This window comes from Chelonus insularis, unplaced genomic scaffold (assembly GCF_013357705.1).
Source record: "Chelonus insularis isolate UGA/USDA-ARS -01 unplaced genomic scaffold, ASM1335770v1 contig_76_pilon, whole genome shotgun sequence".
In the NCBI taxonomy this organism is placed as follows: Eukaryota; Metazoa; Arthropoda; class Insecta; order Hymenoptera; family Braconidae; genus Chelonus; species Chelonus insularis.
In genome coordinates this window covers 227,527-245,702 of record NW_023276741.1, presented here as the reverse complement: position 1 = coordinate 245,702, position 18,176 = coordinate 227,527, and the positions used below count along the sequence as shown (strand labels likewise).

At 27.9% G+C, this 18,176-nt stretch overlaps 4 protein-coding genes across 5 annotated transcripts; 3 read left to right on the top strand and 1 right to left on the bottom strand.

Annotated features, from left to right (window-relative positions):
- The first annotated feature begins 7 nt into the window (after positions 1–7).
- Positions 8–5,400, top strand: LOC118071256 (uncharacterized). The gene is made up of 5 exons (XM_035090308.1): positions 8–1,039; positions 1,133–1,387; positions 1,469–1,658; positions 1,778–1,991; positions 2,087–5,400. Exons 1-5 carry the CDS (start codon positions 693–695, stop codon positions 4,684–4,686), a joined length of 3,606 nt encoding a protein of 1,201 aa, XP_034946199.1. The 5' UTR covers positions 8–692; the 3' UTR covers positions 4,687–5,400.
- A 3,069-nt stretch (positions 5,401–8,469) lies between these two features.
- YME1L (ATP-dependent zinc metalloprotease YME1L) lies at positions 8,470–11,984 on the bottom strand. Of its 2 annotated transcripts, none has more exons than XM_035090313.1 (6): positions 11,746–11,984; positions 11,321–11,449; positions 10,816–11,256; positions 10,358–10,598; positions 8,769–10,027; positions 8,470–8,694 (listed from the first exon to the last, which is right to left on the bottom strand). In XM_035090313.1, the coding sequence occupies exons 1-6, from the start codon at positions 11,770–11,772 to the stop codon at positions 8,506–8,508; spliced, it is 2,286 nt and encodes a 761-aa protein (XP_034946204.1). In that variant the 5' UTR covers positions 11,773–11,984; the 3' UTR covers positions 8,470–8,505. The 2 variants fall into 2 exon arrangements, with proteins under 2 accessions (XP_034946204.1, XP_034946205.1); XM_035090314.1 differs by having other exon boundaries at positions 10,370–10,598.
- A 330-nt stretch (positions 11,985–12,314) lies between these two features.
- On the top strand, positions 12,315–14,120 carry Phb2 (prohibitin 2). The gene is made up of 5 exons (XM_035090402.1): positions 12,315–12,697; positions 12,882–13,144; positions 13,210–13,527; positions 13,660–13,737; positions 13,810–14,120. The coding sequence occupies exons 1-5, from the start codon at positions 12,565–12,567 to the stop codon at positions 13,915–13,917; spliced, it is 900 nt and encodes a 299-aa protein (XP_034946293.1). The 5' UTR covers positions 12,315–12,564; the 3' UTR covers positions 13,918–14,120.
- Positions 14,121–14,946: 826 nt separating this feature from the next.
- Positions 14,947–18,131, top strand: AspRS (aspartyl-tRNA synthetase). Its single transcript, XM_035090401.1, has 7 exons — positions 14,947–15,157; positions 15,575–15,612; positions 16,163–16,247; positions 16,316–16,602; positions 16,678–17,587; positions 17,656–17,767; positions 17,832–18,131. The coding sequence occupies exons 2-7, from the start codon at positions 15,575–15,577 to the stop codon at positions 17,993–17,995; spliced, it is 1,596 nt and encodes a 531-aa protein (XP_034946292.1). The 5' UTR covers positions 14,947–15,157; the 3' UTR covers positions 17,996–18,131.
- The last annotated feature ends 45 nt before the right edge of the window (positions 18,132–18,176 follow it).

The window sequence follows — 18,176 nt, the reverse complement described above, 5'->3', positions numbered from 1 at the left end:
TCAAGAAACAACCGTTGAAACCAATACAGAAGAGAGAGTAGAATTTTGTGAGAAAAAGAGAAAAAAAAGGTATTTTTATGATAAAGATAAGAAAGAAGAAAATCAAATATGCCATTGATTGAGCTTACAGTTAACCATTTGTGTAAATCACACGATTTGTGTTTATATTCGTGATCTTAAAAAGTGACACAAAGTGATTAGTTTGTTCGTGTGGTAACAAGAGGCTCCACCGCGCGGTTGAAAGGCGGCCTCCGGGTGGCCCATTGGAATGGAGAATTCGGTGAAAAATAATAGTGAGTTACTTTCTGAAAATGTTCGTATTTAATTCCTGGAAAGAGATAATGTTTATTTTAGTACCAAAAAAATCATAAAAAGAACTATATACTAAGATTCAGAAACTGATAAGTAAAGTGTCTTAATCAATCAAAGAATTAAGCAGTGTTTCTGGTCCAGAATTAACTACTACCACCAGCAGCATCACCAAGAGGGTGAATTCGCAATGCTAACAAGTAGTCCACCAGCTGATAGTGATAAAATGGTTGGGTATAAGCCCATCGTTGTTGTTTGTTTTGTTAGGATTTTCACGTAATTCTAATGTAAAAAATTTTAAAATAAGTATATTAGAGAATTCTAACTAACTTTTGAGCTGGAGCAATTAAGAAACCCCGAGGAGGTGGTGGAGGCGGAGTACGATGAGCTCAGATAATCATGATAGATCAAGAATTGCTCACAAGAGCCAGAGGGCTAGTGAAGAATGTACTTTTGATACAAGGAAAATTAAAAAAGAAAGGAATGAAATTTGTGGAGAAAATGGATCTCATACTAATGCTATCGATGGATTTAATGTTTTAATTAATGACTCAGGGAATGAACAAACATTAAGAGAACGAGCAGGTGCCGGTTCGAGGCTGTCAAATGGTATTCATAACATTGATATTCTTCAAGATATCATTTCAGCTAAATTAACATCAAATGCTCATGGTCCTGGATCTGCAGCTAAAAATGAAAAGATTCGACATATGATTGAAGAGAGTATCAGGTTGGATAAATTTATCGTTTTTTTTTTTGCTATAATAATGTAATGAAGATTAAGTCCTATTTTTAATTAATTTCCTGCTTTAATTTCAATCAGTGACGAGTCAAAATCTCGAGTTCAAGAAATTTATCTTAGCGTGGAGCAACTTACAGTAGAAGAGAAATTATTGTTGTACCTGAAACTGCCTACATCACTACTTAATCCAAGTAGTAGTGTAGATCCGCTGAGGCAACCATTAAATCCTCTTGGTAATCGTTATGAAATCCATCAAACAATTATGTGGATTAAAACACATTTGGAAGAAGATCCTGATGTATCATTACCTAAACAAGAAGTTTACGATGAATATAAGTTAGTCATTTTTTGAACAAGAATGGATAATGATTGATTCTTTAAAAAATATTAATGAATAAATAAAATGTATTTTTTCAGCTTTTTCTGTATGAGCAATTTAATGAAACCATTATCTACTGCAGATTTTGGTAAAGTTATGAAGCAAGTTTACCCACGAGTACGACCACGAAGACTCGGAACTCGTGGGAATTCTCGTTACTGTTATGCAGGAATGAGGAAACGTGTAAAACTTGATACTCCAACATTGCCTGCAATTTTAGGAACAGAGGTAAACATTTTTGTTAAATTTTTGAGTGGAAATTAATTTGAATAATGAACACTTTTAGATTAGATTTCATATTTATGAATTATTTCATTGAGTGTAATTATTTTTTTCATTTTTATTAGGATGAAGACTTTGAAAAATCAGTTACTGAAGAAATGCTTGGAGCAGCATCAACGTTGATTAGAGAATGGGCTGAAAGTACATTAGGACATAAATTTCAATCATTAAGTGCATTAGCTCGTCATTTAGTTCAGAATCTTTGCGTCAACACTCGATCGTTAGCCGCTGTGTGTATTCTTAGCGCTTCAGAAGATTCGTCAACCTCGTCTAATAAAAGTTAGTATTATAAAGCATTAGTTTTTCTTTTACAGGATTTTCTTTGTTTTTCAATTATATTATATTTTAATGTGAGTAATTATGTTATAAATTAGTTTTAGAGACACCCCCAAAATCATCAACGCCAATTGGGGGAAAATCAGGAAAATCAAGAGAAGTGCAATTGCAATTACAAAAAAAACTCCAACAACGAGAAAATAGTCGTGATCAAAAACATCGACAGACTGACTCAATTCAAAATCACAATAAGGATAAAAGTATAGAAACACGAAATTCAATAGGAAAAATATGTAAGAAAACTAAATCAAATCAATATCCGCCAACAAATTCGACGCCAAATTTAATAATAAAATCAACATCAACTGTAAATCGGTCTAAAAAACTGTCGCGGTCTGCAAGTCAGGCTTGTACGGTATCACCACAATTAAACTGTGATAATACATCAATACGAGCACTAGAAGAGCCGCTAAATGGTTCATGTCTTAGATCATGTACCCCTAATAATTCTAGTTCTCCAAGAGAAATTAAAGCTCCAACAAAAACTTCCCGAAAACGAATAAGCCTAGATCAAACACGAATTAGTACGGAAACAAGCCCAGAAAAACAAGCTAAACTATCTGGTGAACAAGAATCTATTAAAACTGAAGATCTTAAAATATCTCTGCCAAAAGTATCAACTATTCAACGACCGGGTAAAATTTTAGTTATATCTCCAAGTAATGTAAAAACTACTAAACTAGAAGTAGTTGATAATTCAACTGTAAAAAATTCTAAATACTATGAAAGTGCTATAGAAACTCAAAAAAATATGAACGGCCGTTCAACGGCTGAAACAAATGTGGCTGTTTCAGTAGATGATTGTAGTGGTTTAACAAAAGACCCATTACGTATTCTTCAAGAAGATCCTACTTTTTTGGATAAAAATGATAAATTATGTACTATTGATACAGATGCTTTAGATGATTATTTAAATGGTGGCAATAATTCACAAGAACCTGAAGAAGAGCTTCTTCAATATTTTCAACAATCGAATTCATCTAGTTCGGATAATGAATCAATTCAGCATGTCATTAGTACAGATACAGATCAAACATCACGATCTGATCAAGTTTCTCAGTTACGATTAATTTTACAGCAGAATCTCAAGGGAACAGTAAGAGTTGAAACTTCAGCAAAAACAAACCAATTGGAAAAAAGTGAGGTACAAAAAGAAGATATTACATTGCCAATTTTATTGAATCATCAAAATCAAACTAGCTCACGCAGACGTGTAAGCTTTGAGACCAGTGTCGTAGAACACGTACAGGAATCTAGTACTCCTGTTCAGACTATTCCACAAAGTCCAAATACACGTCGTCGTACATTCAATTTCACACCTATTTCGCCGAGTCCTCATTCGCCCAGTAATGGGCGCGCTTCCAAACCAAATTCTGCCAATGCTAGTCCTTTTGTTTCACCTCGAAACACTCCTGTTCCACGATCACGAAGTAATGTAGCTGGCGTATGTAGATCAAGAACCAGTCAAAAATCATTATCCCGTTCCACATCATGTATTGCACCTTATACTGGTAAAACTGATATTTTTGTTGTACCTTCAAGTAACAATGAAACACTGAAATCATCACCATCATCATTTGGATGCCCTAAAAATGTTGAAGTTCAAGTTAATAATAATATTGGAACACTTAGTATGGGACCAGATAAATTAACTTCACTTCTTAATGATATAAATCCACAGAAACAATTGTTGATTAATTATCCAAGTCAAGAAAATCTTCTGGAAATAAAAAATGTTCATAGACGAAGTAAACCTGCAGATCAAGAAATAAGTGAATTACTAAATAGTGTAAAACCATTAAGTAATGAATTATATCGGTCGCAATCAGTTCCACTTCATCGAATGGTAAACCCAGCACTTATGTCACCAATATCAACTGGAACATTTCAAAGTTATCATAGTGTCAATCCATCTACAAGTAGTTCACTTGTTCATACTCCAGTACCAAGTGAATTCGATGATTTTGGATCTATTGGTCAACCCGATAATTATCTTTTAGATGATACTAATTTTATGAATAACGATCAACAGTTTCTCATGGAAGAAAAAGAGATATCATCAGAAAATATTACCAAAATCTTGAATTTTTTAGGCGGAGAAGATGGAAAAGTTTCAAATATATTACCTGAGCAATCTGATGAAATTATAAATGATACTGATTTGATTCTCGATTCAATTCCAAACTCAAACTTGAATGTACAAGAAACAATGTTGGATCCATCAACATTAAATCCAACTGTCGATGCTTTTCAAAAAATAATTCAATCAAGGTCGTATCCAAATACTCCACTGCCTCCAGCAATGTCTTATCCATCAGCTTTTACGGAAGACAGTAATGGATCTAGATCTTATCCTTCCACTCCATTGCATACCATTCAACCTCAAGAAGTTTATCAAGAAACTAATGAACCCATGTTATCTAGCCCAACTTTAAATTCATTGAATTTACAAGGAGAACCAGCTAATGCTGATTCAACTGATACTGTTTGTAGAAATGTTTCGAATTTGTTAGAGTCTAATTTTCTTGAAGATGTCGAAGTCGAAGATAATTTAAATTCTTTGAGTAATTTCGACGGGTTACAAGATGTCGATTCATTAACTCCTTTATTTAACGAAGTATCTGAGACCAATCAATAATCGAATTTAAGTGCTCAGTTAATGGAATGATCAATTCAGTGAATAATAAATTAGTGGTACATCCACTTTCTTGTTAGGCTGTGGCGATAGTTGATCCTTTTGCTTCATTCTATTTATTAGTAAATAAATAAAATGAACAAAATGGTGAATATAAATAAAAAAAGAAAAAAATATAGACAACAAAAAATGTGATAATTTCTCATTAAAGACTGTACACAAGTAGTACAGGTTGTTTTATAAAAATGACAGCACTGCCACATAAATTTTTCTTTTTTTTTTTAATGTGGCCAAAGGCAGTTTCCTCGGCCCGGATTATTTTTATGAAACGTAAATAAAATAATTCAACGTGATACAAAAATAATTATTAAATTATCCAGTTTACACATGCATCGTGTAGAAATAATTTAAGAACTAAGTATTTCGGTCACGATCATTTCGTGATTTTATTAATAAAACTCTTTTTCATGCTAAAAAAAACAAATAACTAAATACAACAAAGGCACGATAAAAAACGATAAATCGATATGTAGATGTGATGATTCGAAATTCTTAAAAATTTTTTTTTCCACGAAAATTAGGTTTTAATTAAGATCTGATTTAAATAACATTTATTTAATTAAATTTAAGATGAATAAATTGAGATATTAGTCATGGATTAATTATATTGAAATACGATAAAAATAAAATAAATTACCAATGGCAAGATTTTATGAAAAAAATTATGAAAGAAAATATATAAAAAATGAAATGTTAAAAATTATAACATTATGATGATTGATTGAAATGAATAGGGCATTTATCGTAAGTAATTAAATAATTAAGTAATATTGTTTGTACAAATTATTTGATAAAACTTTTTTCTCTCTATTTTTATCTTTCCTTATAATTACTTTTTTCGCGATAGTTTTTAAAAAGTAAACGAATAAATAAAATATGTAGTAATATAAATTTTTAATTTGTAAAAATTTAATTAAATTTTATTATTGATTTTATTACGGTCAAAATTATATTAAAATATCTTTTCTATAAGAAAAAAAATAAAATTATAAAAAACATTTTAATTGAGTTGTTGTAATTTTAATTAAAGCATGAATTCGGACTATTGTTACTATTAAAAAATTTTATCATGTATTTTTTCTAAATCAAATTTTTGATGTATAATATTTTCTATTTATGTTAAATACGTTAAATTTATATTTTTTAAATGTGCATGATATTAACATTGAATTTGAAATATTTCAATAAACAACCGAAATAGTATTAGAAATAAAATTCGTTTTTATTATTTAATTAATACAAAAGCATTTTTTTCAGAATTTTATTATATATTAGTCATTCATTTTGGGTGAAAACATCTCAAAAAATATTATGACAAATAATAAACACTCATTGTGTTTCTTTTATTTATTTTTTATTTATTAATATTCTAATTCTTAAATTAAAAACACAGCAAACAATAATTTAATATAGGAAAGAGAAAAATTGATGCGTAAAAAAATCCAAAACCACGCACAAATATTTAACTATTAACTGATAAATATAATTACGAACATAACTTAATCATATAATCGGGATTCGTCGTATAAAATAGCGTATTATGTATAAACGAACAAAGAAAAGAAATTAAAAAAATGAAATGTGTCAGTAGATAAAATAATCATAAATGCTACCTAAAATTAAATCGCAAAATTTTGTTAATATCATTATCATATTAATTAATACCTTTGTACATCAATACTTAAAAGTAATACCAATTCATTAATCGAGCTTATCTAAGTAGATAACTATATTACATTTATAAAGTATAGTAAGAACATTGCATAAAGTCATTTATCAATTAAATATGGATAAAAAATAATTAATCAGAACATTTTAAATTGTTTCCAGAGATTTTTTTATTTATTACGTGTTAATTAATATTCTTAATAATGAAACTACTGATATTTTTATTAATACCTCGCCAAATAATAATTTAAATAATAAATAATTGACAATATTGCGATTTGATCGACGGTTAACAACAATAATCCTTCAATAAAATCAAGTTGAAACTTATTAATCTCCGTAGTAATTGTGTTGTATGATATAGAAAAAAATCAATAGAAATGGTTTTGTTTGTTAATCAACATTAGAACGCAACAGATATATAAGATGAATATCGGACGATATAAAACAAATTTTAACAGAGTAGTTAATAAAATGAGAAAATCAGTTTTTCTCTTATTCCAAATAAAGAGTTTTACTGAATACTTAAATGAATATTAATTGAATAAGAAAATATACAGCCAAGGATAGAGATAAAAACATTTTTTAATTTGAAGACTAACGAATAAATTTTTAGTCTAATTTAATTTTTCTATTGAATTTTTCATGTATCTCCGAATCCCGATAATTGTATATTTGTAGATTTTATATGTGAAATGTTTTTTTGTTATTTAACTTTTAAAGATATTTCATGTGCAAAAAAAGTGTTACACTTTTTGAAACATTTATTACTGGATATTAAAAGAAAAAAATATTGCTTCAATTAAGATCCATTTCCCAATTGCATTATTATTTATAATTATATTATTATTTAGTAAACTGTGATATTTGTGCGAGTGCTTATGTAATACGTATTGCATATGTGCATGTACTTTCTTACCTGATCCACTTTCCATTTCGAAAATATTTGGATGTTAATAAAAAATTCTTCGGCTAAAATTTTTACTCGTCTTTAAGTTATTTTGGTCATCATTTATTTTGTCATTATTTTGTTGAGCCGAGTTCATAGTTTTTTTTTGAAATTATTATAGTGTAAACTAATTTTGACAAAAAAAATGAAATGTTTTAAAAATTATAAATAGTTTGCAATTATCATCGATTTCATATACTTTTAATTATAAAATGTTACTTTTGATATTTTCATATATAATCGTCGCTGAAAAAAATTAATTTAATAATTATAAGTAGGGAATATATAAAGTATAAGACATAAATAATAAAATATATACATATAATTTTGTATAATTTATAATCACTGTATAATGATAAAATAAAATGTTAACAATGTATGGGCTACAAAATTAATTTTTCCCATTTACTATTTTTTTATTTATGTCATTGATTGTTGAAAAAATACCTGACACCCTTAAGGTATTATACATGAGTATTGAATAATGTTCTAATGGACAAGTTTACAGTATTAAAAAAATACCAACGAGTAAAATTGTTAAGTTGGAAGATAAAATCATTTATTTTATTCATTCATATTGACAATGAAATTTATCAGCATAAAGAAATATATTACAAATTTTAAACTATATTCATTATAATCACTGTTAAACGATCATTTTTGAAGAAGCGAGATTTTACTGAAGTCATTGTTAGCTATTTAGGGGAATCTATTAATATTATTTGTCTTGAATAGTACAGAAAATCTTTGAGAATAACTACAAAAATTGAATTTTTTTTTAAATTTTGAAAAAAAAAATTATTCTGAACTTTGTTTTTATTATTAAAAAAAAAGATTTTTTTGAATATTTGGATTGTTCGGTAAATTAACACATATAATAAAAATTACAAATATTTTCATCAAAATCAGAGAAACAAGAAATACCTTAAGTCACAGCTCACAAAAAATGATTATGATAACGTGGAAATGATTTTATATTTATTACTTTTTACTAATTCTTTTAACTGTTGCTGAAAACTCATTTCTTTTTGTTAAAAGTTATTTTGCTATATAATTTGTTTTTTGCATTTCATGATGTTTTATATTTTATACCACAATGTAAGTCATTATTTAAGCACTTCAGTCTTTATTATTTAGAAACAATCTTACATAACATTCGTTGGTATATCTATAATAGGCGATCTTTTATCACTAATAGATTCAACTTTTTTATCACTTAAAATGGTTTTTACTTCATCTACGTCCAGGGTTTCATATTTTAATAATGCTTCGGCAAGAAGCTTGTGTTCTTTAGAATGAGTTTTTAAAATTGTTTTTGCTCGTTCAAATGCTTCCTGAAATTTAAATTGTTATTAGAATAATAAACAAATAATTGAATCACTACATATTAAACAAAAATTTTCATTACTTGAAGAAGACGTTTAATTTCGGCATCGATAAGTTCTGTAGTAGAAGGACTATATTGTAAGCTTTCTTCTCTACTTGATCTTGTATCTGATCTGAATCCGACTTTTTCTGACATACCGTAAGTTTTAACCATTGCTTCGGCGATTTCAGTAGCTTTTTGAAAATCATTAGCAGCTCCAACAGTGACTTTATCAGGTCCGAAAATTATTTCTTCAGCAGCTCGACCTCCAAGCAGAGAATCTAATAAGGCTAGAAGCTGTGCTTTTGTTTGATGATGGTGATCTTTTTTCGGCAAATAAGTAGTGTGTCCAAAACTTCCAGCTCGTGGAATAATTGTGACTTTAGACAGATGCATAGAAGTTTCTTTAGAAAAATAAGTTACTAATGCGTGTCCTGCTTCATGATAAGCAGTAATGCGATTTTCTTCACTGTCTGGTATTCGACCTCTAAGTTCTGGTCCCATTATAATTTTTTCTCGTGCAGCATCCAAGCATTCCATGTTAACATATTCAGCTCCATTAATTGCTGCACGAAGAGCTGCTTGATTTACCATTGCTTCAATGTCTGCCCCGGTAAAACCTGCTGTTTTTCGTGCTAAACTTTCTATATCTAAATTTTTGGCTAATATTTTAGATAAATAAAGTTGTAAAATTTCTTTTCGTCCTTTTAGGTCTGGTTTATGAACAAAAACTTCAACATCAAAACGCCCCGGACGTCTTAATGCTTGATCTAAATCATCACGACGATTTGTCGCACCCAAAACAATTACACCTTCATTTGAATGAAATCCATCCATTTCCGACAATAACTGATTAACCGTTTGATTAGCATAAGGATGAATAAGTGATGTTGTACGCTTACTTCCAACCGAATCAATTTCATCAATAAAAACTACGCAAGGAGCACGTTCTTTTGCCGCTTTGAATAAATCACGAACTCTTCGAGCTCCTTGACCCACAAGAACTTCATCAAATTCTGGTCCAGCAGCATGGAAAAATGGTACTCGAGCTTCTCCTGCTACCGCACGAGCTAAAAGGGTTTTTCCAGTTCCAGGAGGACCCACTAGTAAAACTCCTTTTGGTAATTTTCCACCGAGAGCACAAAATTTATCGGGATTTTTTAAAAATTCTACAACATCTTTTAGTTCTTGTTTAGCTTCATCAACTCCTTTTACATCATCAAAGGTCACATGAATATCTTCAGGATCTATTGCTGAATGATTTGCCAATGGAATTCTGAACATACCTCCATTTAAATTAGCTAAATTGCAAAAAATTTATAATTATTAATAAGATATTTATCATATATTAATAGTGAATAGACAATGTCAATTATGATTTCATTGCGTTACTTGTTAACAATAAATCAAACTATTTTCAAAAAAATTTAACATTACTACTCATTGTAACATTATTTTTAAAATGACTCATTAAAAAAAGTGATCTAAATCATCAGAATTTTGTAAGTGAAAAGCAAGAAAAATTACTCATAGTTTATCAGAAATAATGACTCCCTGCATTATAATACAATAAGAATTGATTAGAAGATTAATTCAATTAAAATGAGCATAGTTAATAATGCGATACTAACATCTATACACACCCAGAATTATAATGATGACTGAGATTGTACCAAGAGTAAGTGCTAATTGTATTAAAGAACGAAACCATTTATAAACACGAGATGTTTTGCGATCATGACCTGCAATGTAACCTTCCGCAAAAGCTACTTTGACTCGTTGCTTATCCGTTTCTGAAAGTTCAGTATCATTAAAAAGATTTTTCAAGGATCCTACGTCCATTCGGTCGAGAAGTATTTTCGGTTTTTCTTCCTGTCAATAAAATTAATGAACTAATTAATAAGTAAATATGTAAAAATATATTTAATCTTTCGATTTAATTCACTGATAACTTTTATCAATATCAATTAATGGAAAATATTCTTTAATAAGTTGTAAAAATCAATCATATATTAAATAAAGAATGTTTTAATTAAATGGATTTAATTGAAATGGTTAATATTTTATTCAATTAGCTAAGTAATCTTACGCTAAATTTTGAAAGTCCAAGCCAAGATTTAAATCGACCACTAAGTGGTGGGTTTCTTTCATTTTCTGCTTTGACATTCCGATTGGTTTTAAATGCTCGCATTGAAATATCACTTGAAGAAATTGGTGCAATAAGTCGGCCTGGACGGGTAGATGAATACATAATATCATTATTTGATGTGTTTAAAATTGTGTACATTGATGATGATGATGAGTAAGGCGAGCAACTAAAAGCTCTTTGATTCTCGAAAAAATTTGATTTAGATACGTAAGACACTCTCCAGTTATTATCATCATAAGTTAATCTATTTAAATTTTTATCAAGTATGTTTAATTTATTTACAATCGAACGAATATTCCTTTTTGTTAATTTTTGCTCCAATATACATAATTCGTTCGTGGTTAAATTTGGCCATGATAATTCAGATAAATTTTTTACTGTCTGAAAAATGGACAAAATTAAGTAAATATATAGTTTTATTGATGAAAAATAGAAATTGATTTACCTCATTAAAACTTTCTTGACATAAAATTTGACAATTTTTTTTTGTCGTTATTTGTCTTTTTTTCAATCGAGTATAATTTGGAGTTTTTGGAGTGCATGCTGACAGCAACTGAGTCAAGTGATACAACACCTATGAAAAAGTTATTTTCATTATAAATAAACTTTACTTATAAACATACCACAATAGATTTTCATATGTAGCGATTATGAATGAATATTGATAATAAAACGTAATTTTGGGGTTATGTCTTTTAAAATGCAAATGAATGGATTAATAATGTATTATAAAAAACATTTGAGAGTTAAATACAAAGCGAAAAAATCAAATCTTGTATCACATTACGAAATTCGAAAAAAGTTATAAATTATAAGAGAATAAAAATCTATTAATAGTAAAAATAGATTGGTGCTTCTTGCATCACTTACTTGATTATGAGATTGTATAGAAATCATTTGCAGAAGAAATTACTTGTCACTTGTAGTAGGTTTGCTTTTACTTTACCAGCAATCGTCAAATTTAAGAGAAGTAATTAAATAGAATTATTTAAAAGAATTTAATTAAATTTCTTGAAAAGTGCAAACAAAACTTGTAAAATTCTTATAATATGATTGGTCTGAAATGATGATTACACATCAACATGTTTCGTGGTACTGATTGCTCTTTATATCCTAGCGGAAATGGAAAGAGACTATCGATTTAAAAAAAAAAGTATTCAATAAAATAAACAAATAGAAGAAATTATTTTTTGATTAATATAATCATCATAAACACTACAAACTGCATACAATAATTTTTGGTAGAAAAGTAAACTGATAGATATTTCAAACAATTTATAAATCAGAAAAATTTCTTGCTCAAACGGTTTGAAATTATTTGTTCTTTTAGATTTCCCGCAGTTTTACCAAATCGATAGTTAATTCGATCTATCGTATGATTAATAAAAAAAAAAAATAAAATACATATGTATATACACAAAGAAAATTTTGAATACAAAAAATAAATTTTTTATTTTCAAAAAAATAATTACATTTTTTGAATATAAAATATTATGTATCTATTGTTTGATTTTATTTAAAAACTAAAAATACTAAATTAATCGATTATCATTTAACTTCAGTCTGTAGATATATCTCCCAACGTGTGTGCCGGTTTACACAATTTCGTGGTTAATTTCATATTTTTTCAATAATTAATCGTTATTCATAAGTGTTCATTTGTTTAATTATTAAAAAATTTTTATTAACATGGCTCAAAGTAAGTTGAACGATTTGGCAGGAAAATTTAGTAAGAATGGACCAGGAGGTTTAGGAACAGGGATTAAACTCTTAGCTGTGGCCGGCGCTGCGGCCTATGGGCTTTCTCAATCTATGTTCACAGGTTATTATCATAATTATATTTATTATGGATTAATTTGATTGTTCATTTATTACAAGATCTAATATTATTGTTACTATTTTTAATTCAATCAATATTTTTCATCTATACCAAAGATGACTGAAAATATTAACGTTTTTCATATCAATATATTATTCTTTATGCATGCTAATGTTAAACTTTGTAGTTGAAGGAGGACACAGAGCCATAATATTTTCACGACTCGGTGGAATTCAAAAAGATATTTTTACGGAAGGACTACATTTCCGAATTCCTTGGTTTCAATATCCTATAATTTATGACATTAGAAGTCGTCCCAGAAAGATTTCATCACCCACAGGATCAAAGGATCTTCAAATGGTCAATATCTCTCTCAGAGTTCTTTCAAGACCAGATGCATTTCAACTTCCTACAATGTATCGACAACTTGGACTCGATTATGATGAAAAAGTAAAAATAACATAACACAATGAAAATTTTTTCAACAATAAAACTAACTATACGATGGTTTCCAGGTTCTTCCTAGCATTTGTAATGAAGTTCTGAAATCAGTTGTTGCAAAATTTAATGCTTCACAATTAATAACAATGCGACAACAAGTTTCAATGTTAGTACGAAAAGAATTGACGGAACGAGCTAAAGATTTCAATATTGTCCTAGATGATGTTTCTATTACTGAATTAAGTTTTGGAAAAGAATATACAGCTGCTGTAGAAGCTAAACAAGTTGCACAACAAGAAGCACAACGAGCAGCTTTTGTTGTTGAACGAGCTGTTCAAGAAAAACAACAGAAGATTGTTCAGGCTGAGGGAGAAGCTGAAGCTGCTAAAATGATATCCTTTTTTAAAATATTTCATTATTATTGAGAAATAATTTTTAGTAATTTTCAATCACTTTTAACAATTAATCGATTTGGTGGTTTTGAAAATTCAATAATGTCTATGTTAACCTTAATTTCGTTGCACTTGGGGTTAGCTGTTGGTCAAAATCCCGGATATTTAAAATTACGAAAGTTACGAGCAGCACAAAGTATTGCACGAACGGTAATTATTTACAAATTGTGGTTAACAAATAGTTTTAATAATTTATATTAATAAATTTCATATATTTTGCAGATTGCTAATTCTCAAAACCGTGTTTATCTTAATGGAAATAGCCTAATGTTGAACATTCAGGATCCATCATTCGATGAGTCGACAGAAAAGTTGAAAAGTAAGAAGTAACAGGCGAACTTACGTGGATAAAGTTTAAGTTGGGTGCACTATAAAAATTTCTATAGCTTTCTGACATTAAATTTTGATAAAAGTAGCTTGTACAATCTGTTAATGTCAGGAATCTTTAAAAGTTGGCATTTTATTTGTTAATGATTGTAGATTTCAGCATCAATATTACTAAAACAAAAATTTTGTTATTAGATAGCGATAAATCTATGTGTAATTTATTGTTCCTTTCTCACTTATATATCTACAATGACTTAAATGACTATAAATAACAATTGCAATAAAGTCATAATAATTTTGAATTAAGAATAACGAGGCAACTGTTTAATTCTCGAGTAAAATTAATTTTTTAGGTAATGAGTCAACATCTTGGAATAATTGGACTAAAACTACTAAAAAAACTATAAAGTCAATCAAAATTACGTCGCAGTCTGAACAGGAAAGTGGCAAATATTTTGCGAACACTGGAACTGATGATGGTTCATCATTTTCTGTATTAAATACAGCCTTAAAAGGTGTCAAATTAATATTATCTTAATATTTTTTACAAAACACTAGAACATACAGTTTATTTTATTTATTTGTTAAATTACAAATATATATGAGGCAAAACTTGGCATAATAATCATGAATAATTAAATAGTTGAAATTACAAAAAATCTAGTTAAATATTAGTGTCATAATTTTCCGATATAATAAAACAAGATGTGAAGATTGTTGGTTTCAATGATGAATAGTAAACTTCGACAGGATTTAAAGTTGTTCATTAACTAATAATCTTTAGTTTGTTTATTCTATCTTTTTATCTTTTATTATATAAAAGAAACATTTAACTGAAAATTTTTATAAAATTTTATTTTGTTAAGCAAATAACAAGATCCTGATCGCTCTATTTACATGACAAAAAATTTATAAAATATATGCAAATTTCTAGTGAAATATTTAATACCTATTTGGGATGTTATAGATTATGAAAATATTTTATTAAACAAATAGATAATAATCGGATTATTAATAATCTAGTAATTTGATATCAGAGAGGTCCGTCTTATTTCATTTTATATCTCCTCATACTTTGTGTTCAACTGTAAAAATTCAACATCGATCGTTATATATAGATATATGTACTGTATCTATCTTCGAAACGTGAGTACGACACGCGTTTGTTTTTACTTGTTCCCAAATTTTATTGTTTATTAATTTACGGTATAGTGAAATAAATTTTATTCTATATTGTTTTAAGGTAACTATTTTTAAAAAATTATTTCAGCAATATTTTTTATATTATTTGATCTTTAAATCATTTATTCTTATTTCTAACCTATAATTATTACTCTTAAATATAAAATTAAATAGTATTGTAATGTTAGAAGATTTTTTAAACTCATAAAAAAGGAATTGATAAAAAAAAACTGCAAATAAATAAATATAAAAATTTTTATAACAATAATGATTATTATTTTTATAGAAAAAGAAAAAAAAAGTTCTTCCGGTTGTAATTTTTATTATTAATTTTTATATATATATATATATATATATATATATAAATACTTATATTATAAATAAAAATAATTATAATTTTAAGTAGTTTTTAAAAATTTATTCAAATTATTTTAAACAACAAAATTAATTGATGATGTAATTTATATCTTCATTACAGATGGTTGATAAAAAGACAGTAGAAAACGTTTCTGAAGGGTATGTTAATAGATAAATTTTAAAATAAACCTTATTTTATATAGATATAAATGAACGCTTGATAATAATAATTAATTATTTAATGAATTTTTTAAATTTCACGTGTATTTTATTTTTTTAAATTTTTTGTTCAATCTAACATAGACTTCTTTTATGTAATGAACGTGAAAAGTAATCTAATATCATATCGAGTCATATTGTATAACATAATATTTTCATTCTCTTGTATACATATAATACATGACCTTTTCAATAAAAAAGAGCGTATAGATATACACCAATTGAGTCATTTATTTTCACTAGTTATACTTTGAAACTCAGGTATATTCCGTATACTATCAGAACCAAGTTATGATTTTGGTTTAATTGTTAACTTTTTTGTAGTAATAATTAAAATATTTATTTCTTTTGTATCAAAATGGACACAGTTAAATCTGAATATCACAGTGGTTTTTTAAATGATTATTTATTTGTTCGACAAGAGTAAGATGAAAATAGTTTAACAATAAATAAAAACAAAAGATTAATTAAAAATTAATTTTTCTTACAGGAATGAACTTTCAAAAAAAGCATTAAAAAAACAACAAAAAGAAGCTGAAAAAGCAGCTAAAAAATCTGAACGTAAACAAAAAAATGTAAGCCATTAAACAATACATAGAATTATTAATTATTTTAAAATAATAAATAATTGAATATTTTTTAGGAATCTCAGGATGTCATGAATGAAACAGAGGATGTGTCTATTGGGTTATATGGTCAAACTGGTCTCATTCAAAGTGCATATATTCATGAAAATAGAAAATTTATTGATGTAAAGTATTTAAATACTACATTAGCTAATCAATCAGCGTGGATTCGTGGTCGCTTACATACTAGTCGAGCAAAAGGAAAACAGTGTTTTATAGTTATTCGGCAACACTCTTACACTATCCAAGGCTTAGCATCTGTCAATGAAAAAACAAGCAAACAAATGATCAAATTCATTTCCAAGTATGTTTAATTACCTTTATAAAAAAAATAATTAATTACAAATTTATAAATCAATTTGTTTAATGTTCAATTTAGTATCACAAAGGAATCAATCATTGATGTACAAGTTTTGATCAAAGCTGTTCCTAATCAAATTGAATCTTGTACACAAAAAGATGTAGAGTGTCATATTCAACAAATTTTTGTAGTAAGTGCTGCAAAATCAATGTTGCCATTACAAATTGAAGATGCAGCCAGACCAGAAACTAATGATGATACAGCTCTTAATATTAGAGTTAATCAAGATACACGTTTGGATAATCGTATTTTAGATCTTCGTACACCAGCAAATCAAGCAATATTTCGCATTGAAGCAGGTGTTACTAGATTGTTTCGTGATATCCTCACTAATAAAGGATTCGTTGAGATACATACTCCAAAAATTATTCCTGCTGCTAGTGAAGGTGGTGCTAATGTTTTTACCGTTTCTTACTTTAAAGGATCTGCATATCTTGCACAATCACCACAATTATATAAGCAAATGGCCATCGCAGCTGATTTTGATAAAGTATTTACAGTAGGAGCAGTATTCAGAGCTGAAGACTCTAATACTCACCGACATTTGACGGAATTTGTTGGTCTCGATCTTGAAATGGCCTTTAAATACCATTATCACGAAGTAGTTGATACTATTGGTCAAATGTTTACCGAATTATTCTGTGGACTTCGTGATAATTATGCAGATGAAATTGCAGCTGTCAATCAGCAATATAAGGTTGAACCATTTAAATTTTTAGATCCTCCACTAAAGTTAGAATTTTCACAAGCAATCAAGTTACTTGCGGAAGCGGGTGTTACATTGGGAGAAGAAGATGACTTATCGACTCCAGATGAAAAATTATTAGGGAAAATAGTCAAAGCAAAATATGATACTGATTTTTATATTCTTGATAAATATCCTTTAGCTGTTCGGCCTTTTTACACAATGCCAGATCCAAATAATCCTGTAAGATGAATTTATGGATAGTTTAATTAATATTTTTCACAATTACTTAATAATATTTATTGTCATAGAAAGCTTCAAACTCATATGATATGTTTATGAGAGGAGAAGAGATTATTTCAGGCGCACAAAGAATCCACGATCCAGAATTTTTAACTGAACGTGCTAAACATCATGGAATAGGTAAACAACAAAATAAGTGTAGAATAACAGGTTAATAAATAATATTACATTATTTATTTTTCAGATATTGCTAAGATAAAATCATATATTGATGCATTTAGGTATGGATGTCCACCTCATGCTGGTGGTGGTATTGGATTGGAACGTGTTGTAATGTTATATCTTGGACTTGATAACATTAGAAAAGTGTCAATGTTTCCACGTGATCCAAAACGTATTACACCTTAAGAAATACACATGAGAAAACTATTTAAGCTGTAAGAGTTACTTAACAACTACAATTTCCTATTTAAAACATTATGAATATTTTTTTTTTATGTCTGTTAGACAAAATCTTAATAAAAAAAGTAAAAAATGTCATTGAGTTACATAGAGTTTGAATTTTATTCTGATTCATTCAGGTAAGTTA

What these genes read in the sequence shown, in the direction of transcription:
- AspRS (XM_035090401.1), top strand. Translation starts at nt 15,575, where the DNA reads ATGGTTGATAAAAAGACAGTAGAAAACGTTTCTGAAGG. An exon ending in GTAGAAAACGTTTCTGAAGG is followed by an intron (nt 15,613 to 16,162) that starts GTATGTTAATAG and finishes TTTTTCTTACAG; the next exon opens with GAATGAACTTTCAAAAAAAG. An exon ending in ATGATCAAATTCATTTCCAA is followed by an intron (nt 16,603 to 16,677) that starts GTATGTTTAATT and finishes TGTTCAATTTAG; the next exon opens with TATCACAAAGGAATCAATCA.
- Phb2 (XM_035090402.1), top strand. Translation starts at nt 12,565, where the DNA reads ATGGCTCAAAGTAAGTTGAACGATTTGGCAGGAAAATTTAGTAAGAAT. An exon ending in TTCTCAATCTATGTTCACAG is followed by an intron (nt 12,698 to 12,881) that starts GTTATTATCATA and finishes TAAACTTTGTAG; the next exon opens with TTGAAGGAGGACACAGAGCC. An exon ending in GACTCGATTATGATGAAAAA is followed by an intron (nt 13,145 to 13,209) that starts GTAAAAATAACA and finishes GATGGTTTCCAG; the next exon opens with GTTCTTCCTAGCATTTGTAA.
- YME1L (XM_035090313.1), bottom strand. Translation starts at nt 11,772, where the DNA reads ATGATTTCTATACAATCTCATAATCAA. An exon ending in TTGGACTTTCAAAATTTAGC is followed by an intron (nt 10,599 to 10,815) that starts GTAAGATTACTT and finishes TTTTATTGACAG; the next exon opens with GAAGAAAAACCGAAAATACT. An exon ending in AAATTAAACGTCTTCTTCAA is followed by an intron (nt 8,695 to 8,768) that starts GTAATGAAAATT and finishes TTTAAATTTCAG; the next exon opens with GAAGCATTTGAACGAGCAAA.
- LOC118071256 (XM_035090308.1), top strand. Translation starts at nt 693, where the DNA reads ATGAGCTCAGATAATCATGATAGATCAAGAATTGCTCACAAGAGCCAG. An exon ending in ATGATTGAAGAGAGTATCAG is followed by an intron (nt 1,040 to 1,132) that starts GTTGGATAAATT and finishes AATTTCAATCAG; the next exon opens with TGACGAGTCAAAATCTCGAG. An exon ending in CTGCAATTTTAGGAACAGAG is followed by an intron (nt 1,659 to 1,777) that starts GTAAACATTTTT and finishes CATTTTTATTAG; the next exon opens with GATGAAGACTTTGAAAAATC.